Genomic DNA, 22,362 nt, shown 5'->3' with positions numbered 1-22,362 from the left:
TAATACTACTCTCCACAGACAAGGATATGCAATATGTGATTCACTGTCTGCTTCTAGATTTCAGTGTCTTCGGTCAGGAGCAGCAGACGGTTGATGACTCCTTCTCGGTAGAAATGGAGGAGTCTGTCTTACTTATGTCAGACTCAGGAAACGTGACACTAAGCGGATTTCAGCTCTGGAGGCAACAAGTTCTGGCTGCGGCTCGGATTCGATACCTGAAGCTGAAACATGACAGGAAAACCTTCAGATCTATGTGAGCGGTAACACAAACAAGATGTTAACGACTGAGGAGCCCGGTATCCACAGTCAGTAACCTGTCACAGTATAACCGCAGTAGATCATCAAAGATGGTGCTACTACAACTTGTGTTCAAGGATCTGAAGAAAAACCCGCACATTTTGCCTTTATTTAATGCTTCTGTCCTGTTTGCCCCATTCTTAACCCCTTCCCCAGCAGCCAGTTCATTTTAGAATTTTCATTTTTTCCTCCTCTTCTTTCAAGTGATATATATTTATTAGTTTTCCGTCAACTTAATTTTTTGCAGGATGAGTTGTACTTTTGAATGACACCACTCAGCACTGCCTTTAGCAGGAACCCGTCAGCACCCCACAATCACATAGCAGTGGGGTCGATGGGTGCATGAAATAGCTTGTCCTCCAGTCCGCATACTATAAATGCTAATATCAGAGATTTAAGGGGTTAACAGCAGTGATCTGAGCTAATCTCCAGTTGCTGCTATTACAGGCTTTGGCTATGATGTAGGGTTCAGCTCCTGAGCCTACTTTATACCCCTGCACCCAAAATTTGCCAAACATATACTGCAGATGTCAGGAATGGGTTTAAAGAACCCTTATATACTGACTCCCAATGTGTTTTCCCATCCTCTAATGTCAATGACAGTTAATCTGTGGCTTCTGGCAAGCTTAGCATAGATGGTGTCACTATTATTACTTGGATTTAATTATTGCAGCGCTGACATCAGCAGAATAGTGAGTGCAGCTCTGGAGTATAATACAGGGTATAACTCAAGATCAGTGCAGGATAAGTAATGTAATGTATGTACACGGCAACTGCACTAGCAGAATAGTGAGTTCAGCTCTGGAGTATAATACAGGAAAAGTAATGCATGTTCATGTGACGCCCTGGCAAAACCAGGTAGTCACAAATAGGCCCCTGCATAACACCTTCCCTCATTAGGAAACACACAGCCAACCAAGAAAACCCAAGTCACCCCCCTTAGGGACAGACAGACACACCAGTGGGCGTGACCAGGCGGTTGGGACACGCCCACCCAGGGGTCCAGACAGCCCGGGGGCGGGAAAAACAGTCAGTCTAGTCAGATTTGCTTAGAGTTCAGTTTGGAGAGGAGTGTGGGCTGGAGCTAGTGGTAGCTCCAGCAGTGAATTCCAAGTTGAACGGTACCAGGGTGGGAGCCCTGGTGCCTTGGCTAGGAGGCAGACGGTGGTCTCCGTCAGCAGGAGATGGGAAGACGGCTCGATGGAACCGAGGTGGACCGGGCCAGGGTTGGAGCCTGCCGGTACCGACACGGGGAACCGACCCGGAAACCGTACCACAAAGGGGGGTACTTGGACCCTGAATCAGGAACCAGAAACAAGTGGAACTGGTTAATTAACCGATTGAGGCCAGGACTAGAGGTCCTGTCCCACCCAAAGTCCCTCATAGAAGACAACAGCCCACCGATTAAGGATAAGAGCGGACTCCTGAGTTTTATACTGGGAAAGTCCACCTTACACAACAATGCAGGAAAAGGATAGAGACCACCAGCCGGATGAGGGATTCCGAACGCACTCGGCCGCGGCACCGGCCACCACTACCTTGGTTTACCAGAGACTTGTGTGTTTTACTAACAGTGAGTACACTAGCACCCCCTGCGGTCGTCATCCCCCCTGCACCCTAGCCACCGGGTCTCGGGGCTACCATCCCTGCCCACGGAGGGGTTAACAGCTTGCTGCACAACATCTCCACCGGGTGCCCCATAACAGCAGCGGTGGTGTCCCGTCTCACCACACACCGTGGGTGGCGTCACAAACCTATTACGGCCTAGCCCGTACATCTACGTCCCCCATTTTATTCAGCGTGTTCGCGAGACCCCCGGGTCCGGAGACCCTCGAGCCATCACCCTTGAAGGCCCGGATCCGAGCAGTGTCGGCTGCTGGAACGGGGGCGGCACATTCACAGTGACTGCACCAGCAGAATAGTGAGTGCAGCTCTGATCAGCTGTTGCTCACTGTGGTGATTGAGGGTGTAGTCACTTCTGATCCTGCTGTGTGCGCCTGTACTCCTGAGAAGGAAAACCTCTCCACTCAGTATAGTATCTGTCTCTCTGTCTCTCTCCCAGTCTCTGTCTGTCTCTTTCCCTGTCTGTCTCTGTGTGTCTGTCTGTGTCTATCTCTCTGTCTGTCTCTGTAACAGTCTCTGTCTCTCTCTATCTTTGTGTCTCTGTGTCTGTCTCACTCTATCTCTGTGTCTGTCTGTCTCTTTCCTCGTCTGTCTCTTTCCCCAGTCTGTCTCTTTCCCCAGTCTGTCTCTTTCCCCAGTCTGTCTCTTTCCCCAGTCTGTCTCTTTCCCCAGTCTGTCACTTTCCCCAGTCTCTCTTTCCCCGTCTGTGTTTGTCTGTCTCTCTCCCTGTCTGTGTTTGTCTGTCTCTCTCCCCGTCTGTGTTTGTCTGTCTCTCTCCCCGTCTGTCTTTGTCTGTCTCTCCCCCCGTCTGTCTTTGTCTGACTCTTTCCCCGTGTGTCTTTCTGTCTGTCTCTTTCTATCTGTTGGGCTTTTTTTCCTATATGTCTCTGTCTCTTTCCCTGTGTGCCTCTTTCTCTGTCTGTCTGTCTGTCTGTCTGTCTGTCTCTCAGTCTGTGTCTGTCTGTGTCTGTCTCCCTACCGACGTCATTTTTTTTTTTTTTTTAAACCAAATTTTTATTTATTTTCTTGCAATGGTAAATTAGGGTACAGAATGAAGAAAATAAGGTTCAACAAATCAAAATAGCAAATAACATAATCTCTACAATTTATCAACCAAATATCTGTCACTGTCATCAAATTTGCTCCCTCCCATTCATCGTCAGTATATATTTTCATTATTCAGTCTCCGCTACCCCCCTTCAGCTTTCCCTCATAACTTGTTACAAACATTACTTGTAAACACTATCCCTCCCATTCCCCCCTCCCCTCTCCATGCGACACAACCCAGACTCTAGCCAGCTATACTTTCAGCTCGCACAGGGACCCTGAGAGATCTTCCTTCATGTACCATTCCGCAGACATAAATGTGGACATTATTTGTATTATTTCTTCTCTAGAACATATAACGCTTATGAACTTTCTCCATTTACTTAAAAATGTTGCTGTCATCCTTTCTTTACATCCCTCCACCATCACCTTTTCCAACATGAGCGTTTTTTTCAATTTATTAACCAGTTCTTCTTTTGTTGGTATTTCCTTCACCAGCCACTTCTGAAGAATAGCCCTTTTACTTATCATTGCTATATCATGGAAAAGATTCAGTAACTTATCTCCCCCTTTCTCTCCCTCCTCCTGATGCTGATAGTGAAATAACCAGACACATTTCAATTCCAGAGACATCATTTTACCTCACACATAAGCTTGTTATACTATGAATGTCCTTTGCTCCTATAGCAACCAATCATAGCTCCTATTTATAGCCTGTAGCTCGCAGCTCCATTCACTTTAATGGAGGCATGTTTTTTGGAGAGTAACTGTAAAGCGCGGGGTTAAATTTTCTTGTCAAAACATAGTCTGACGTTCCCTGAGTCACATGAGGTGTCTTTGCAAAATGTTGTGATTGTAAATTCGACGGTGTGGATTCCTTTAGCGGACACACACACACACACACACACACACACCCCCCTTTATATATTATATATATTGTGAGGTAGCGTGGTCGGCTGCGCAGCAGAAGACACGGGATCCAGGCACCAAGGGTCACAGCACACGGTTTAATATCCAAACAAAAGTCCACAACAGTACACATGTGCCTCTCCGGCAGAGAACTCAGGGAGTTGTGTTCACTCCCTCACACCCGGCACACCCGCCCTTGTTCCTGTTTCCTTTTAACCCTTCCTTCAGCCTGTAGGGAAACAGCATTAACCCTGGAGTGGAGTTACTTTCTATCATGGAGTGAGCACAACTGGGGCGAGACATACCGGCCGTCATAGATAACCCCGGTCACAGTCTCACATACCCCCCCCTCAGTTCAAGCGTGCGGGGTTGAACTCCCGCCATCAAACACGGGCCGCGGGACAAGGCATCGGCGTTGCCCTGCAACCTACCGGCCCGGTGTTCAACCGTAAACCGGAAGTTCTGCAGAGAAAGGAACCACCGGGTAACCCGGGCATTCCGTTCCTTGGCGGACCTCATCCAGACCAGCGGAGAGTGATCAGTCACCAAGCGAAACTGCCGTCCCAGCAGGTAATAGCGTAGGGACTCCAAGGCCCACTTGATCGCCAGGCACTCCTTCTCCACTACGCTATAATTCCGCTCGGGAGGGGTGAGCTTCCTACTTAAGAAGGTGACGGGGTGTTCCTCCCCCTGAACTACCTGAGACAGCACTGCCCCCAGGCCGACCTCCGAGGTGTCAGTCTGTACTATGAACTCCTTCCGGAAATCAGGGTTGACAAGAACGGGCTGTCCGCACAGGACCCCCTTCAGGGCCCGGAAGGAGTCCTCGGCCTGCGGTGTCCAGCGCACCATGATGTACTTCTTGCCTTTGAGAAGGTCCGTCAAGGGGGCTGATAGTCCCGCAAAGTCTTTTACAAACCTCCTGTAATACCCCACGATACCCAGGAAGGCCCTAACCTGCTTCGTGGTCAGGGGTCTAGGCCACTTCTGGATCGCCTCAACTTTGTTAATTTTGGCTTAATCACTCCTTGGCCTATTACGTAGCCCAAGTAGCGGGCTTCCGTGAGCCCCAACGCACATTTCTTGGGATTGGCTGTCAATCCGGCTGTTCGAAGCGCGTTCACCACCGCTTGTACCTGTTCCAAGTGGGTCTGCCACTCAGAGCTGTAAATAATGATGTCATCAAGGTACGCTGATGCATACGCCTGGTGGGGTTCCAGCACCAAGTCCATCAACCTCTGGAACGTGGCCGGAGCGCCATGTAACCCAAAAGGCAAGACAACATAGTGGAAGAGACCCTCCGGCGTAACAAAAGTGGTTTTCTCCTTGGCGGACTCCGTCAGTGGCACCTGCCAGTACCCCTTGGTCAGGTCGAGCGTGGTGAAATATCGCGCCTGTCCCAGCCTATCAATCAGCTCATCCACCCGGGGCATGGGGTAGAGATCGAACTTGGATATTTCGTTCAATCTCCTAAAGTCATTGCAGAACCTTAAGGAGCCATCGGGTTTTGGTATTAGGACAATGGGACTAGCCCATTCACTCCGGGATTTTTCGATGACCCCCAGGCGTAGCATTGTCTTCACTTCCTCTGATATGGCTTGTCTTCGAGCCTCCGGCACCCGGTATGACTTCAGGCATACCTTCAGGTGAGGCTCGGTGACAATGTCATGTCGTATCAGACTGGTCCTACCAGGCAGCTCGGAGAAGACATCGGGGTTCTGCTGAACCAGCCGTCTGGCCTCTCGCCTCTGTGTCTTGGTGAGGGCTTCTCCAATCCTTACTTCCGGTTCGTCCTCTCCGGAGGTCGCTGGAGCCGGATGTGAACGACCCGAAGAGGAGGGAGATGGGGAGAAAACAACCATCAGGCTTTCCCGTTCCTGCCAAGGTTTTAATAGGTTGATATGGTATATTTGTTCAGGTTTCCGCCTACCGGGCTGCAATACTTTATAGTTGACCACCCCGACTCTTTCCTTTATCTCGTAGGGGCCTTGCCACTGAGCCAGGAATTTACTCTCCGCCGTGGGGATTAAAACCAACACCCGATCCCCGGGTTTAAAGGTCCGCACGGTGGCTTGTCTATTGTAGCGGCCGCTTTGCGCGGCCTGAGCCTCCTGTAAATGCTCCTTCACAATTGGCATGACCGCGCTTATGCGGTTCTGCATTCCTAAAATGTGTTCAATCACACTTTTATGGGGGGCGGGCTCTTGCTCCCATGTTTCCTTTGCCAGGTCCAACAATCCCCGGGGATGTCGCCCGTATAACAATTCAAAAGGCGAAAACCCCGTGGATGCCTGTGGCACCTCTCGTATGGCAAACATCAAATAGGGAAGCATCATATCCCAGTCTTTCCCGTCTTTGGAGATCACCCTTTTGAGCATGGTTTTCAGGGTTTTATTGAATCGTTCTACTAACCCATCCGTCTGAGGATGATACACAGACGTACGCAACTGCTTTATCTGGAGTAGCCGGCATAGCTCTTTGGTCACTTTAGACATGAATGGGGTCCCCTGATCCGTAAGGATCTCCTTGGGCAACCCCACCCGGCAGAACACAGCAAACAACTCCCGAGCTATAAGCTTCGCCGCAGTATGTCTGAGAGGTATCGCCTCTGGATACCGGGTGGCATAGTCAACGATCACTAGGATGTGTTGGTGCCCTCGAGCGGACTTTACGAGGGGCCCCACCAGATCCATCCCTATCCGTTCAAAAGAGACTTCTATAATGGGTAACGGACTGCGAAAGTGGGTCAGGGGTGCGGTAAGCTGACACTCCGGGCAGGTTTCGCAGAACCGTTTTACCTCCCCAAAGACCCCGGGCCAATAGAAATAGAACCTTTGCAATATTCGCTCCTGCGTTTTCTTGACCCCTAGGTGGCCACTCATCAGGTGTTTATGAGCCAAGTCGAGGACCCGCCGGCGATACGGCTGGGGCACCACCAACTGCTCTACCCCCACGCCCCGTATTTCATCTACCCGGTAGAGTAAATCCTGCTTAAGAGCGAAATGGGGGTACCTTACCTGGGCACCGAGCAGCTGTGCCACCCCGTCAACTACTGTCACCCGACTCCGGGCATGTATTAATGTAGGGTCCTGGAGTTGGGCTGTCCCAAACGTATCCGGGGAGGCCTCCAACTCCGGGATGGGCTCGACCGTCTCAGCCTCTCCTGCCAATACCTCTAGGGGCGACCTATCGGGTTCACATTCTGTCCCTATCATGGGGACCCCTACGGCAGGTGTCCCGGATTCAGGATTGTAGGGCTCAGGTCCCGGACTGACCAATATCTGAGGGGACTTATGAGGTCCCTTCCATAAAGTCCAAAAATAGGGCAGATCCCTTCCTAGGATCACGTCATAGGGAAGAGTGTTAATAAGTCCCACCTCATGTTGCACCTGACCGCAAGGTGCTGTGATGGTGACAATCCCCGTGGGATAGTCTCGGCGGTCCCCATGTATGCAAACCACCCCCACGGTACGTCCTGTGGCCTTTACTTTAGCCCTCAAGGTTGATCGCACAAGGGTCACTAAGCTTCCGGAATCCAACAAGCCTGTAACCGGACATCCATTCACCTGTATTTGGCACAAGTGGGGCTCAGTCTCTGGGGAGACCAGGTCAGCGGTACACACCACCTGAGCATACATTGAACCCCGCCGGGTAACCCCACAATCCATGGGCTCCGTGGTGAGTGGACACTGGGCTTCCATATGTCCCACCCGCTGGCACCGCCAACATCTAATAGGGAAGGAAACCCCCTTGACGAGTTGTCGTTTAGGGTATATAGCCTTCCGGACCTCAGGGACGGAGGGCGCGGCCTCAGACGGGATGGTAGCGGACTCCTGCCCCGGTGTCAGCGGTGGGTCCTTGGCCCTAGGCTTGGAGGGGCCGGACCGACGAGTGGTACGCAAAGTCTCAGTGTCCCGTATCAAGTCCTGCGTAGCCACATGCCGCTCTACCAGGCCCACTAATTGGTCCAGGGTACTTGGGTCGCCCTGTCCTACCCACCGTTGAATGGTGACGGGTAAAGTGCGCACAAAACGATCAACTACTACCCTTTCCACCATTTGCGCCGGGCTCAGAGTGTCAGGCTGCAACCACTTCTTTACGAGATGCAACAAGTCATAGGCCTGGGAGCGTACGGGTTTGGCTTCCTCATAGAACCACTGATTTACCCGCTGAGCCCGTACATAGGTATTCACCCCCATCCGAGCAAGTATTTCGGCTTTCAGGTTCTCATATTCTAAGGCGTCCTCGGTACAGAGGTCCAGGTACGCTTTTTGGGGCTCCCCCGTCAGATAGGGTGACAATACCTCAGCCCACTGGGGGGTCGGCAGCTTTTCCCGCTCGGCCACCCGCTCAAACACCGCCAGGAACGCTTCCACATCATCCCCCGGGGTCATCTTTTGCAACGCTTGTCTCACTGCTTTCCGGACGCTGCCGTCGTCACCCGGTCCCGGGGTTGTTGCTGCCTGTCCGGCACGGATCGACTTGGCCAGGAGAACCATCTGTTCTTGGTGCCTTTGTTCCTGCAATTTCAAAGATTGCTGCTGATGATCCAACGACCGGAGCAGGTGTGCATTGATCTGTTGCTGCTGCTTTAGTATTTCCTCCATGGCGTCGCCGGGTTTGGGCTGTAGTATAGCCGCTTGAATCCAGGACATGTGCTACCGGGTCACCAGAAATGGAAGCTACACCTCACCGGGCTGGCATGCCCGCATTCTCCACCACATGTGAGGTAGCGTGGTCGGCTGCGCAGCAGAAGACACGGGATCCAGGCACCAAGGGTCACAGCACACGGTTTAATATCCAAACAAAAGTCCACAACAGTACACATGTGCCTCTCCGGCAGAGAACTCAGGGAGTTGTGTTCACTCCCTCACACCCGGCACACCCGCCCTTGTTCCTGTTTCCTTTTAACCCTTCCTTCAGCCTGTAGGGAAACAGCATTAACCCTGGAGTGGAGTTACTTTCTATCATGGAGTGAGCACAACCGGGGTGAGACATACCGGCCGTCATAGATAACCCCGGTCACAGTCTCACAATATATATATATATATATATATATATATACTGTATATACTGTGTGTATATATATATATATATATATATATATATATATATATGTGTGTGTGTGTGTGTGTGTGTATATGTATTTTGCACAAAATTAATGGTGCACAATACGTTATCTACATGTATCATATAGCAATGTGTATGTTCTGCTATGTATCTATCTAATATATAAAGCTCAGTGTGTGAGTGTGTATATATATGTCCGCTAAAGGAATTTGAACCGTCGCATTTACAATCACGAAATTTTGCACAGACGCCCCATGTGACCCAGGGAACGTCACAGATCATGTTTTGACAGGAAAATGTAACCCCGCGCTTTACAGTTACTCTCCAAAATCCTGCCTCCATTAAACTGAATGGAGGTGGGAGCTACAGGCTATCAATAGCAACTGTCAGTGGTTGCTATAGGAACAAAATAAACTGTTAGTATAAGAAGCTTATGTGTGAGGTAATAAGATGTCAGTGGGGAGACGGACGGAGAGAGACAGAGAAAGAGGCAGACAGACAGAGACAGCCCTGGAAAGAGACAGCCCTGGAAAGAGACAGCTGGGCAAAGAGCCAGACCTGGAAAGAGCCAGACCTGGAAAGAGCCAGACCTGGAAAGAGAGAGACACAGCGATGGAGACAGATAGACTGATACAAATACAGACAAAGCGATAGAAACAGACAGAGACATAGACACAGACAGATAAATAAAGACACAGACAGACAGACAGCGACACACAGACAGAGACTGGGAGGGAGACAGAGAGACAGTTACTATACCGGGCAACGCCGGGTACTACAGCTAGTGTGTGTGTGTATATACATACATAGATATGTATCTAATATGTATTTATACCATGTTTTTCCAAAAATAAGACCCTGTCTTATACTTTTTTTGTCCCCAAAAAAGCACTAGGGCTTATTTTTGGAGAAACATGGTTGGGGGTAAGTTTACCCCCCCCCCAAAAAAAGCAGACCCCCCCACTTCCCAGTAGACTCATACCTACCAGACCCGGACGTCTGCATGGCTCCCAGGTCCTCCCTGTGATCTCCGGCGGTTGCTGCACGCCATCCTCCCCTGCTTCTGGCTGGCTGGCTGACTGACGCTGGCTGACTGACGCTGACTGAGTGACACACACTGACTGACACACACTGACTGACTGACACACACACTGACTGACACACACTTAATTACACACCCACACACATACACACACTGACTGATGCTGACATACACACTGATTGATGCTGATGTCGCGGGCGGGGAGGACGCCGTCGCTGCTGCGCTCTCGCTAACGCTCGGCTGCTGCTCGGTGGCTCGAGCGGTGGGCCGGATCCTGGGACTCAAGCGGCGCTCCTCGACTGTGAGTGAAAGGGGTGGTTGGTTTGGGGGGTTTAGTCCGTGACGCCACCCACGGGTCGTGGTGAAGATAGGCACCACCGCTGCTGGTGACGGGGATCCCGGGAGCGATGGTAGGGAGCAGCTGGGATGTTGTTTTCCCCCTCCGTGGGTAGGGGTCGGTGGTCCCGGTGATGTTGTGACGAGGAGGCAGGGTTGGTGAGGTGCAGGGTTGCAAGGACAGCGCGGCGCGGTGCCGGATGGCACTGGTGTACTCACTCAGCAAGAAAGGTACAAAGTCCTCGGTAAACCAAACGGCTGGATGGACGGGTCCCGCAGCCGGCTGCAGTGCTTTTTCCCGGACAGGTGATGGCAGCTGTCTTTCCCTGCACCTTGATGTTCTCTTTCTGACTACTATGGATTCCCAACGGTAGTCCGCTCCCCGGTGTATGGGTACCAGAGGAGCCCGTTTGCCCGCAGACGCTGGCCCTTGGGTCTCTAGCCTTAGGCGGTAGCTGTATACCCTCACGGTGTGGGCTGTTTCCTTCAATCGGGACTTTTGCTGCTGTGAAACCCCTGGGGTTCCAGTCACATTCAGATCTGACTATTGTCGTTGGCTCCAAGCCTGGTCGGGGTCCGATGGCCCTGACTGTGTGTGCTGGCTTCACTTCGCTCCCCGGTCGGTACCGGCGGGCCGTCGCCCGTCCCTGTTCCTACGGTTCCGCGTTGCTCCACCACTCCTGCAGACGGCCACCACCGTCTGCCAACCTTGCTGTTAGTGCCTGGGCCACAAACCCAGACACCCAAGTGTTTACTCCTCACTTCTCAAACTCCAACACTAAACTACTAACTGTCACTTTTCCCGCCTCCAGGCCTGTGAACTCCTCGGTGGGTGGAGCCAACTGCTTGACTCCGCCCCACCTGGTGTGGACATCAGACACTGGAGGGAGGCAACAAGGATTTTGTGTTTGGCTGATGTCCCTGTCTAGTGGGGGGTGGGGGTGTTTGGATGTTATCTGTGACGACCTGGCTAGGCCAGGGCGCCACACTGACACACACACACACACACTGACACACACACACTCACTTCATCCAGCGTTACAGAATACTTCTGGACGCAGGGAATGATGGGAGGAAGTCACGTGTCTGGCCCGCAGGTCCTGTAAGCTAGCATTCTTGCGCTCCACTGCACTGCCTCCCAGGATTCTGCCGGCCAGAAGAAATCGGTGTCGCTGGATATAGTGAGTATGTGTGTGATCCGATGTTTGTGTGTGCAATCTGATTGTGTGTGTGTGATTGGATGTTTGTGTGTGCGATCTGATTGTGTGTGTGTGTGTGTGTGTGTGTGTGAGATCAGATGTTTGTGTGTGTGATCTGATTGTCTGTGTGAGATCGGATGTGTGTGTGTGAGAGCTGATGTGTGTGTGTGAGAGCTGATGTGTGCGGGGGTGCGATCATGGCAGGTCCTCTGCTCGGCATCTGAGGAGTACGATTATGGGGTGTCTGCTTTTTATAATGAAGTGTCCTGCAGTTTATGTAACTTTTTTAGCTGCACGGACACTTCATTATTGAACCGCTACTAGGGCTTATTTTCGGGGGACAGCTTATATTTAAGCCTTGCTCCGAAAATACTGAAAATCCCTCCTATGGCTTATGTTTTGGGGAGGGCTTATTTTTGGAAAAACACGGTAGATATGTATGTATCTAAGGCATATCAATGTGTGTATATATATATATACAGTGCCTACAAGTAGTATTCAACCCCCTGCAGATTTAGCAGGTTTGATAAGATGCAAATAAGTTAGAGCCTGCAAACTTCAAACAAGAGCAGGATTTATTAACAGATGCATAAATCTTACAAATCAACAAGTTATGTTGCTCAGTTAAATTTTAAAACATTTTCAACATAAAAGTGTGGGTCAATTATTATTCAACCCCTAGGTTTAATATTTTGTGGAATAACCCTTGTTTGCAATTACAGCTAATAATCGTCTTTTATAAGACCTGATCAGGCCGGCACAGGTCTCTGGAGTTATCTTGGCCCACTCCTCCATGCAGATCTTCTCCAAGTTATTTAGGTTCTTTGGGTGTCTCATGTGGACTTTAATCTTGAGCTCCTTCCACAAGTTTTCAATTGGGTTAAGGTCAGGAGACTGACTAGGCCACTGCAACACCTTGATTTTTTTCCCTCTTGAACCAGGCCTTGGTTTTCTTGGCTGTGTGCTTTGGGTCGTTGTCTTGTTGGAAGATAAAATGACGACCCATCTTAAGATCCTTGATGGAGGAGCGGAGGTTCTTGGCCAAAATCTCCAGGTAGGCCGTGCTATCCATCTTCCCATGGATGCGGACCAGATGGCCAGGCCCCTTGGCTGAGAAACAGCCCCACAGCATGATGCTGCCACCACCATGCTTGACTGTAGGGATGGTATTCTTGGGGTCGTATGCAGTGCCATCCAGTCTCCAAACGTCACGTGTGTGGTTGGCACCAAAGATCTCGATCTCGGTCTCATCAGACCAGAGAACCTTGAACCAGTCTGTCTCAGAGTCCTCCAAGTGATCATGAGCAAACTGTAGATGAGCCTTGACATGACGCTTTGAAAGTAAAGGTACCTTACGGGCTCGTCTGGAACGGAAACCATTGCGGTGGAGTACGTTACTTATGGTATTGACTGAAACCAATGTCCCCACTGCCATGAGATCTTCCCGGAGCTCCTTCCTTGTTGTCCTTGGGTTAGCCTTGACTCTTCGGACAAGCCTGGCCTCGGCACGGGTGGAAACTTTCAAAGGCTGTCCAGGCCGTGGAAGGCTAACAGTAGTTCCATAAGCCTTCCACTTCCGGATGATGCTCCCAACAGTGGAGACATGTAGGCCCAACTCCTTGGAAAGGGTTTTGTACCCCTTGCCAGCCTTGTGACCCTCCACGATCTTGTCTCTGATGGCCTTGGAATGCTCCTTTTGTCTTTCCCATGTTGACCAAGTATGAGTGCTGCTCACAAGTTTGGGGAGGGTCTTAATTAGTCAGAAAAGGCTGGAAAAAGAGATAATTAATCCAAACATGTGAAGCTCATTGTTCTTTGTGCCTGAAATACTTCTTAATACTTTAGGGGAACCAAACAGAATTCTGGTGGTTTGAGGGGTTGAATAATAAATGATCCACTGAATAAACTTTTCACAATTTAAAAAAAAAACAAATAACATTCTTTTTTGCTGCAGTGCATTTCACACTTCCAGGCTGATCTACAGTCCAAATGTCACAATGCCAAGTTAATTCCGAATGTGTAAACCTAAACCTGCTAAATCTGCAGGGGGTTGAATACTACTTGTAGGCACTGTATATATATATTTATATATATATATATATATATATATATATATATATATATATATATATATATATATATATATATAAAAAGAAAATCACTATTGATGTGGTATAATACTATGTACATATTATTGAGATGACTAAAGAAATAAATTAATTTAAAACATTTTTATAAACTACATTTTTAGAGAACACTTTATCACTACCATGTAACAACTGTCCTTGTAGTGGTGTATCTAAAACTGTCACTTTGACATGGGAGCGTTGCTTGACTCTGGGGAAAGCAACATATAGCTGCCCATGGCCAAAGGCTGATTGAGGTAGATACATACCCACTCAATATAGAGTCTGTCCTTGTGCCTTGTTAATTGTCATTGCGAAAGCTGGCTTAACAGGAAACTATCGTCTTCGTAGTTTGAATGGTTGTCCCTGGTTACCATGTCTATGATGTGGGCGCGAACTGCGGCTGTGCAACTGACAGTGCAGCGGTGCATTGTGGGATATGGTTACATCCACAATTGGCAAATATGTATGTAGATAGCTGGGTGTGCACATTTTTACTATGCAGCTTTTTTCCTCTCATGTTCTAATTCATTTTTTGCTGCATAGTTTTTGTTAACACCCCCTCCCTTTATTTATACTTATTATACTGTGGTACCCACTACTTATTTCTTAACAAAGTGTTGCAAGGAGCAGTTTGTGTGTGTGTGTGTGTGTGTGTCGGGGATATTATACAGAGGGGCAGTATGTGTATGGGGGATATTACAAAGAGAGCCAGCTGTGTGGGGAGGTAGTATACAGAGGAGCAGATTGTGGAGGGATATTATAGAGAGGAGCAGTGTGTGGGGGGTTATTATACAGAGAGGCAGTGTTTGTGGGAGATATTATACAGAGGAGCAGTGTATGGAATGATATTATACAGAGGGACAATGTGTGTGTGGGGAGATATACTGAAAAGCAGTGTGTGGGAGCAATATTATACAGAGAGGAGGTGTGTGGGATATATTATGCAGATTGGCGGTGTGTTGGGTATTATACAGAGGAGCAGTGTCTGTGGGCGGATATTATACAAAGGGGCATTGTGTAGGGGATATTATACAGAGGAGCAGTGTGTATGGGGTATATTATACAGAGGGGCAGTGTGTTGGTGGATATTATACAGAGAGGCAGTGTGTGGGTGGATATTATACAGAGGGGCAGTGTGTGGGTGGATATTATACACAAAATCAGTGTGTGTGGGAGAGATAAACAGAGGGGCATTGTGAGGAGATATATTATTTATATAGAGGGGCAGTGTGTGTGGGGTGATATACCTAGGGGCAGTGTGCGAGAGATATTATGGAGAGGGGTGGTGTAGAGGGTATATTATGGAGAGGGGCAGTGTAGGGGTTGTTTTATGGGGAAGGGTGGTGTAGGGGGTGTATTATTAATTTTCTGAGGGAAATACTTTAATTTCTGCAATAACTTCAAGTGTGCTAACATTTTTGGCCATGACTGTGTGTGTGTTTGTGTGTGTGTATATGTATATGTTTTTCCAAGAGTGGCAGTGAGACTGCGAAAGGTTTTAGGGGTGGAGGTGGAGCTGGGGTAGAGCCTGGACAGAGTCTCAAGGGGGACCGAAAATTTTGCCAGTATGGGGCCCTAAAATTCCTAGTGGCGGCCCTGGTTAGGTATCAAATGTGGAACGCATGGTGCTTAGTATCAACGCAACATAAAGTCATGCCAGTGGATGATGTGTTTAGGACCATACTCTGTGACTTGGTGAAGATGCGCTCTCTGGAGTATGAGAGGCATGCGGAGGGCGGCTCTTCTCTGGTTGGGCTTTTATTTAGTGTGCCCTAGTCTACTTCTCTCCTTTCCTGGTGGTGGGCTGCTGCTGACATGATAGATTTTTGTTTTGATCAGTATACAGTGATGTAAGGCTGCAGGAGCCAAACTTGGGCTTTGTTGGTTATGGTTATGTTGTTTATTTTTGTTTTATTTGTTGTTTTTGTATATTTTGGATATATTGTGTATAGATATGGATGTAGGTGTTAGGTTGGGTGGTGGGAGAAGGGAGGATGTGGGTTCATCTTCTTGGACTTTGGGACATTGAGGTTTTGGTTACACACTGGCGCTGCCTGATCTGGCCTATGGACGTTGGACATGGACTGAGGCATGAGATGCAGGACCAGCTCTCAGGTCAGTGTGAGGGTGGGAATAGTGATCTGGAGTGTGGAGGGGGCATACTTTATAGATTTGTCTTGTAAATAGCCAGTATTTATTTTATTTATATATAATATATAAAGCTGATGTGTGTGTGTATGTATGTATGTATGTGTGTATGTATGTATGTGTATGTCCGGGATTGGCATCTGCACCGTCGCAGCTACAGCCACAAAATTTTGCACACTCACACTTCTGGACCCCGAGAGCGTCATAGGCTATGTTTTGAGGGGAAATTTTAACCCCGGGGTCAGGCCTGATGCAAGGCCCCGGATCCTCTCTTGCACTGTGTTTTAAGGTGCTGTGTGGCCAAGGAGCTTGCAACTTTCCCCGTGCAGGCAGATTCTGGAAAACCAACGTGAAGTATGATCTTCCCTAGCTTTCTGCCGCCCTGTATGGTGCCGGTTCCGAGGGGAGCAGATGCACTCTCCCCACGGCAACCGTGTGTTCTTTTCCTCCTTCCCACAGCAGCACCCATGAGACACGTCTGCTCCTTTCTTCTCCTGCTGGAGAACTCTCTAACTGTTCTGTTGGCTCCTGACTCCCCCTTCTGGCTGCACCTCCCCCCTCCCAGGTCCTAAGCTAGTGGGACTGGGGCCCCTATTTGAGGGCATCCTGTAAATGCCACTCTGTTGGCAACCCCTTTATTAGCCGACCCTAGCCCAGTTGCCAGTGGGAACAGGGACAACTGGGGGGCATTTGAGTGTGTAAGTGGTGAAAATGGGACTGACCTCCTCAGGAACCGGGTTTAGCATTACACCCAAATTTGGGTGCAATACTCTGTGGCCACTGAAGCCTCAGGCGCGCCACAACTGCACCAGCAGAATAGTGAGTGCAGCTCTGGCATATAATACAAGATGTAACTAGGGAATACTACAGGATAAGTAATGTATGTGTCGCGGGCGGAGGAGGGGACGCTGCGCTCTCCCACTGCTCGGGTCCGGCTGCTGCAGCTCGGTGGTGGCTCGAGCGGTGGGCCGGATCCCGGGGACTCGAGTGGCGTTCCTCGCCCGTGAGTGAAAAGGGTGGGGATTGATTGTGGGGATTGGTTATTGTCCGTGACGCCACCCACGGTTGTGGTGATATTGGTGACACCACCGCTGCTCTGGACGGGGATCCCGGGAGCGATGACAGGGAGCAGCCTGGATGTTAATTCTCCCCTCCGTGGGTAGGGGGTTGGTTGTCCCGGGGCCCGGTGATGGGGGTAGGGGTGGATGGCAGGCGGGTTACGGGGCCTGGTGAGGTGCAGGGTCGCGGGGGCAGCGCTGTGCCGCACGGCACGGTGGTACTCACTCAGCCAATGATGAGGACACAGTTCTCGGTAAAACACACGGCTGGATGGACGGGTCCCACAGACGGCTGCGGTGTTTCTCCTCCTGGCAGGTCGATGGTGACTGCCTTTCCCTGCACCTGTGTAACGTGTACGGTTCCAATGGGTTCCCACCGGTAACCCGCTCCCTAGCTTGGATATGGGCTGACGGAGCCCCTTTTGCCCGCAGGCTCTGTCCCTGGGAATTTTAGCCTTAAGCGGTGACTGTGTTTCCCTCTCTCGGTTGGACGGTTGCCTTCTGTCGGGACTTGGCTGCTGGGAAACCCAGGAGGTTCCCTTCGCTAACGAATTTGGCAAATTCACGGCGACTCCTAGCCTTGCCGGGGTCCGTAAGCCCCTGCCGGATGGTGCTGGCTTCTCTTTGCGTACCGGTCCGGTACCGCCGGGCCACCGCCCGTTTACGGTCCTTACGGTTAGCTTCAATAGGCCACTCCTGCAGACGGTCACCACCGTCTGCCAACCTTGCTGTTCCGTCCGGGCCACACACCCGGACCAACTTCAGGCTTCTCTACTGCCACTTTCCTCCTTCCACTTTCACTTCAAAACCTAATCTCTCTTCACTCCTCAACTCATCTGCCTGCTTTTCCCGCCTCCAGGACTGTGAACTCCTCGGTGGGCGGGGCCAACCACCTGGCCCACCCCCTGGTGTGGACATCAGCCCCTGGAGGAAGGCAACAAGGGTTTTTGTCTGACTTTGGTGTGCCTGACCGGGAGTGTGGGGTGTGTTGGTGTTGTGCTTGTGACGTCCTGGCTTGTCCAGGGCGCCACATATATACACAGTGACTGCTCCAGCAGAATACTGAGTGCCGCTCTGGAGTATAATACAGGATGTAACTCAGGATCAGTACAGGATAAGTAATGTAATGTATCTACACAGTGACTGCACCAGTAGAATAGTGAGTGCCACTCTGAAGTATATAACAAGATGTAACTTAGGATCAATAATGTTATCTATGTAATGGTAGCGTAGCTCGACAGTTTATAAAATATATTTTATTTTTCCTCTATTTTCCAGATTACTGATCTTGGTCTTGTTTCTTCTACCACTGATTTCGCTGACAATATTTATGGCCGTTGTTCCTATCATTTATTCAGTGGAACTTTCCCCAAATCTTTACTTCTCAAGACCAGGAGATCGATTACACAGATACTACACCAGCCTCCTGATCCACAATAACACAGGTAGCTGTTTTTTATTTTATTTTTATTTATTTTTATATATGTTACACTGCGGTTGTTATTAGCTTGTCTGGACTCCTGATCAGATTTGTAGATATTTTGTGTCCGGTGTTGTGGATTCTCCGTGGCAGTGGAAGCTTCCGTGGCTGTCACTCATTTTCATTAGACCCGTAGACCAGATGAATAGGATTTTCTATGACTTGCCAAATGGGTCTTTACATTTCTTAATTTTCTGCCACTCTCCCAGGTTCTTCTATTGAAGACTTTGTTACGGCCGTGGAAGCACAAAACATTGTGGTTGATGTGGTGAATGGCCCGTACAACCCAGACACTGAAACATACAGAGGAGCCATTGAGGTTTCTCCTGGAGAAAAGGTCATTCATTATCCTGACGTTACCCATGGGTGATTTCTTACCAGTATGGCTATATAGGGGTCAGTGCATGCATTGAAATCAATGGGAGCTGTATACATACGCAGGCAGTTAGCGCCCCCCTAGTGGCAGCTTTTTAACTGTTTGTGTTACGTTAACTGTTTGTGTTAACATTTGTGTTACGGAGTTTCTTACCGTTGCATTATTATTTTTTTCTTTTTTAGGGCTATAGGTTTCAAATAATTGGAAACAGCAAAGCGAATAACATCTTACCCGTCCTTGTGAACATCATCAGCAATGCCTATCTCAAGATGTCACAGTCTGCAAACCTCATCAACGTGTGGAACAATCCCCTGTTAAACGTAGGTCACTGGTGGAAAGTGAAATAGAATTGATAATATCAGTCTCTGGGAATTGCTGGGTTATAGCTATGATCACTCCAATAAGTCTCTGGGAATTGCTGAGTTATTATAGCTATGATCACTCCAATAAGTTTTGTGATTTGTGATGGCATTGAGGGGTGTCAGCCTTTAAAAACAATATTTTTGTAATCTATTATTTCTATGCTCCAACTCGTCTAAAATTAAAAATGCACACCGTGTATGAAAAGAGGTCTTACCGTTTTCAGCATACAGCTTCTGTGAGAATCTATGTATCTCCATAGTAACAGACTACAAACAATCCCTGTGTTGTCTGATCATGCAATTTTCTATATGTCTCGTACTGCTGTTTTTCGATTACTAAGTAGAAACTCATAAGACCTAAGCGAGGGTAATATCACTGCAGCGTCCGACTACACACGTGTTTGTTGGTAGTCTGTTGCCATGGAGACATTTTTTAATTCAAATGATTTATAAAGTTGCCTTTTATTTCAATGTAGATCTATTTAAGTAATCCAGAAAGGCCTCGAAGGTGTATATAGTTACTCACTCTTCTTTATCTTCTTATTTTTTAGGAGAACTTACATCATTTCGGTGTATTACAGGTGATAATAATTGTGACCTACGTCCTGTTCACCGCCAGTCTCTCCCCTCACTTTGCCATGAGCAGCATCAGTGACAACAAGGTGAGTAGGGCGGCCAGTGTCAGGCACCTACCTTTACAATCCATATTTAACCCCTTCATGCCACTGCCTGTTTTCACCTTATCGACCAGGCCAAATTTTTCATTTCTTTTAAATCTTTTTATTAATTTAACACAAAGTAATATGCATATAACCAGACATGTTATGAAAATATACATTGTTGATTTCAGTAAAGAACACACATGTCAATATTCTAGGTTATAGAATGTTACTTTTAAAATTAACCACTACATACTAAACTACTACAACAATAAAATACATTAACTTTTAATCTGTCTTCTTTACTCATTGGAATGGAAATCACCAAATTACAACATATCGATTAATTATAACCACAAGGATATTTTAGAAACGTAAATTATTAAATATATAACTGGGAAAGGGGGAAAAAAACAAAAAAACAAACAACACAGGTTTATATAGAGTTATTTATCATTAGTTTATTCCATCTTTCCCAAATTCTTTGGTATTTTGGCTATCGATTATTAAAAGTGGCGAAACTTCTCTCATAATTATTATGAAGCATTATCGTTTCTTTAATTTCTGTAATAGATGGTATATCTGTCTTTTTCCATTTAGCCGCTATATGAATGTTGACAATTAAAAAAATGTGAATAACTAGGTATTTGTCTTTGGTAATGCTATCTAAATCTAATGAAAGAAGAGCCATTTGAGGTGTAATAGTGATACTATTTCCAAGAATTTCATTTATTAAAATGTTAACCTCCCTCCAAAGACATCTCAATTTGGGACAAGACCAAAATATGTGAAGAATATCTCCCTTTAAATTACATCCTCTCCAGCATAAATGGGAATTATTACTTGAAAAGAGCGATAGCATATGAGGAGTAAAGTACCACCTAGAAAGCAATTTATAATAAGCTTCACGAAGTGTTAAACATATATTAGAGGAGTATGTATCTCCAATACATCTATTCCATTTTTCCAAGGAAAAGGTGTTTTCTAACTCTTTTTCCCATTTTATCATAAATGGCCTTTTTTCAAAGAGAATGTCTTTGTTGAATATTTCATATATAGATCTAGTTTGCCAAATAATATTATTATTGGCATTACAGATAAGATTACAGGATTGTTCAGTTAATAAATGGTTGTCTTTTAGTAAAGCGGAGATAATTTTTCTGATGGATAAATAGCTGTAGAAATCAATATCTGGGAAATCATGTTGTTTTTTTAGAGTTTGAAAAGAAATAAAATTAGTCCCATCATGTAAATCCAAAATTTTTTTAAGATTTCTGTTCCTCCATAATTCTGGAGTTTTGACTTCTGGGAGCCAATTGAAAAAGGTAAGGGGGATATTCTTTATTTGCTCATATTTATTACTTTTTTGATTTAATGCAGCTAATTTTCTCCATGTTAAGATAGTTGCACATAAAATGGGAGATTCAGGAAGAGGTTGATGAGGATTCATTAGATTATGAATGATTAATGAATATAAAGGAATATTATTATGTAAGTCAGTTTCAATCTCCTTCCATGTAGTAGTAAGATTATCTTTAAACCAAATTTGACTTTGTCTAATTAAATTAGTATAGAAATAACTGTAAATATTAGGTAAGCCTAAGCCTCCTCTTTTTTTCTTTTTCATTAGAATATAGTTAGCTACCCTTGTTCTTTTTTATTTGAAACAAAGGTATTAATGAGAGACTGAATCTTACTTAAGTAATTTTCTGGAATAAAAAGGGGAATAGTTCTAAAATAGTATAATATTTTTGGAAAAATCATCAATTTAATAAAGGATATTCTTCCAAACCAAGTGAGTTCATACTTTAAGTTTTTTAAGTCTGACTGAATTATTTTAATTTGGTTCTCCATATTAATGCTAATTATGGATTTTATATCCCTAGTTAGTTCAATTCCCAAATATGAGATTGTATGTGTAGCCCAATTAAAATCTGTTAGACTTTTAATTTCCTCTGTTATACCATGACTGAAATTAAATTCTAAAATATTTGATTTTGTAATATTTACTTTAAAAAAAAGAAATTCTTGCAAATTCATCTAAACTATACAGAACTTCTGTTATGGAAGTTACTGGATTTGATAGGGATAATATGATGTCATCTGCGAACAGGCAAATCTTAAACTCACTATTTTTTAATTGGATTCCTTCAATATTAGCATTTTCTCTGATATATTCAGCAAGGGGTTCTAAGATTAGGGCGAATAGTAAAGGAGATAAGGGACATCCTTGACGGTTACCATTAGTTAAGTTAAATGACATGGATAAAAATTTATTTGCATATACTTTTGCTGAGGGACAAGAATATAGAGCAAGAATGGAATTTAAAATTTGATCTTTTAGGCCAAATTTAAGTAATGCTGTTTTCATATATAACCAATTGACTAGAGTGATAAGTAATGTTGGATCCTTCTTATTGTTCTTAATGTTGATTAGATTGATTATTCTATGGGTACCATCAGATGTTTGACGACCTTGAATGATACCTAGCTGGTCATTAGAAATTAGTCTGGGTAAAATCTTTTTTAGTCTATTGGCGATAATTTTGGAATAAAATTTTAATATCAGAATTTATAAGTGAGATAGGTCTATAGTTTTTAACGAATTCTAAGTCTTCCTTAGTTTT

General features: G+C 46.8%; 1 protein-coding gene across 1 annotated transcript in view; it reads left to right on the top strand.

The window, feature by feature from the left end:
• The window catches only part of LOC142311865 (cholesterol transporter ABCA5-like), a 310,836-nt gene that overhangs the window by 182,846 nt on the left and 105,628 nt on the right, over nucleotides 1-22,362 (top strand). Inside the window, exons 19-23 of the mRNA XM_075350670.1 lie at nucleotides 58-253; nucleotides 18,137-18,303; nucleotides 18,548-18,675; nucleotides 18,897-19,034; nucleotides 19,628-19,738. Of these exons, the coding sequence (XP_075206785.1) occupies nucleotides 58-253; nucleotides 18,137-18,303; nucleotides 18,548-18,675; nucleotides 18,897-19,034; nucleotides 19,628-19,738 (740 nt within the window). The remainder of the gene's footprint in view (nucleotides 1-57; nucleotides 254-18,136; nucleotides 18,304-18,547; nucleotides 18,676-18,896; nucleotides 19,035-19,627; nucleotides 19,739-22,362) is intronic.

Source organism: Anomaloglossus baeobatrachus, chromosome 5, assembly GCF_048569485.1.
Source record: "Anomaloglossus baeobatrachus isolate aAnoBae1 chromosome 5, aAnoBae1.hap1, whole genome shotgun sequence".
Classification (NCBI taxonomy): Eukaryota; Metazoa; Chordata; class Amphibia; order Anura; family Aromobatidae; genus Anomaloglossus; species Anomaloglossus baeobatrachus.
Note: the sequence above shows the minus strand (reverse complement) of the source record. Positions and strands in the feature narration are given on the sequence as shown.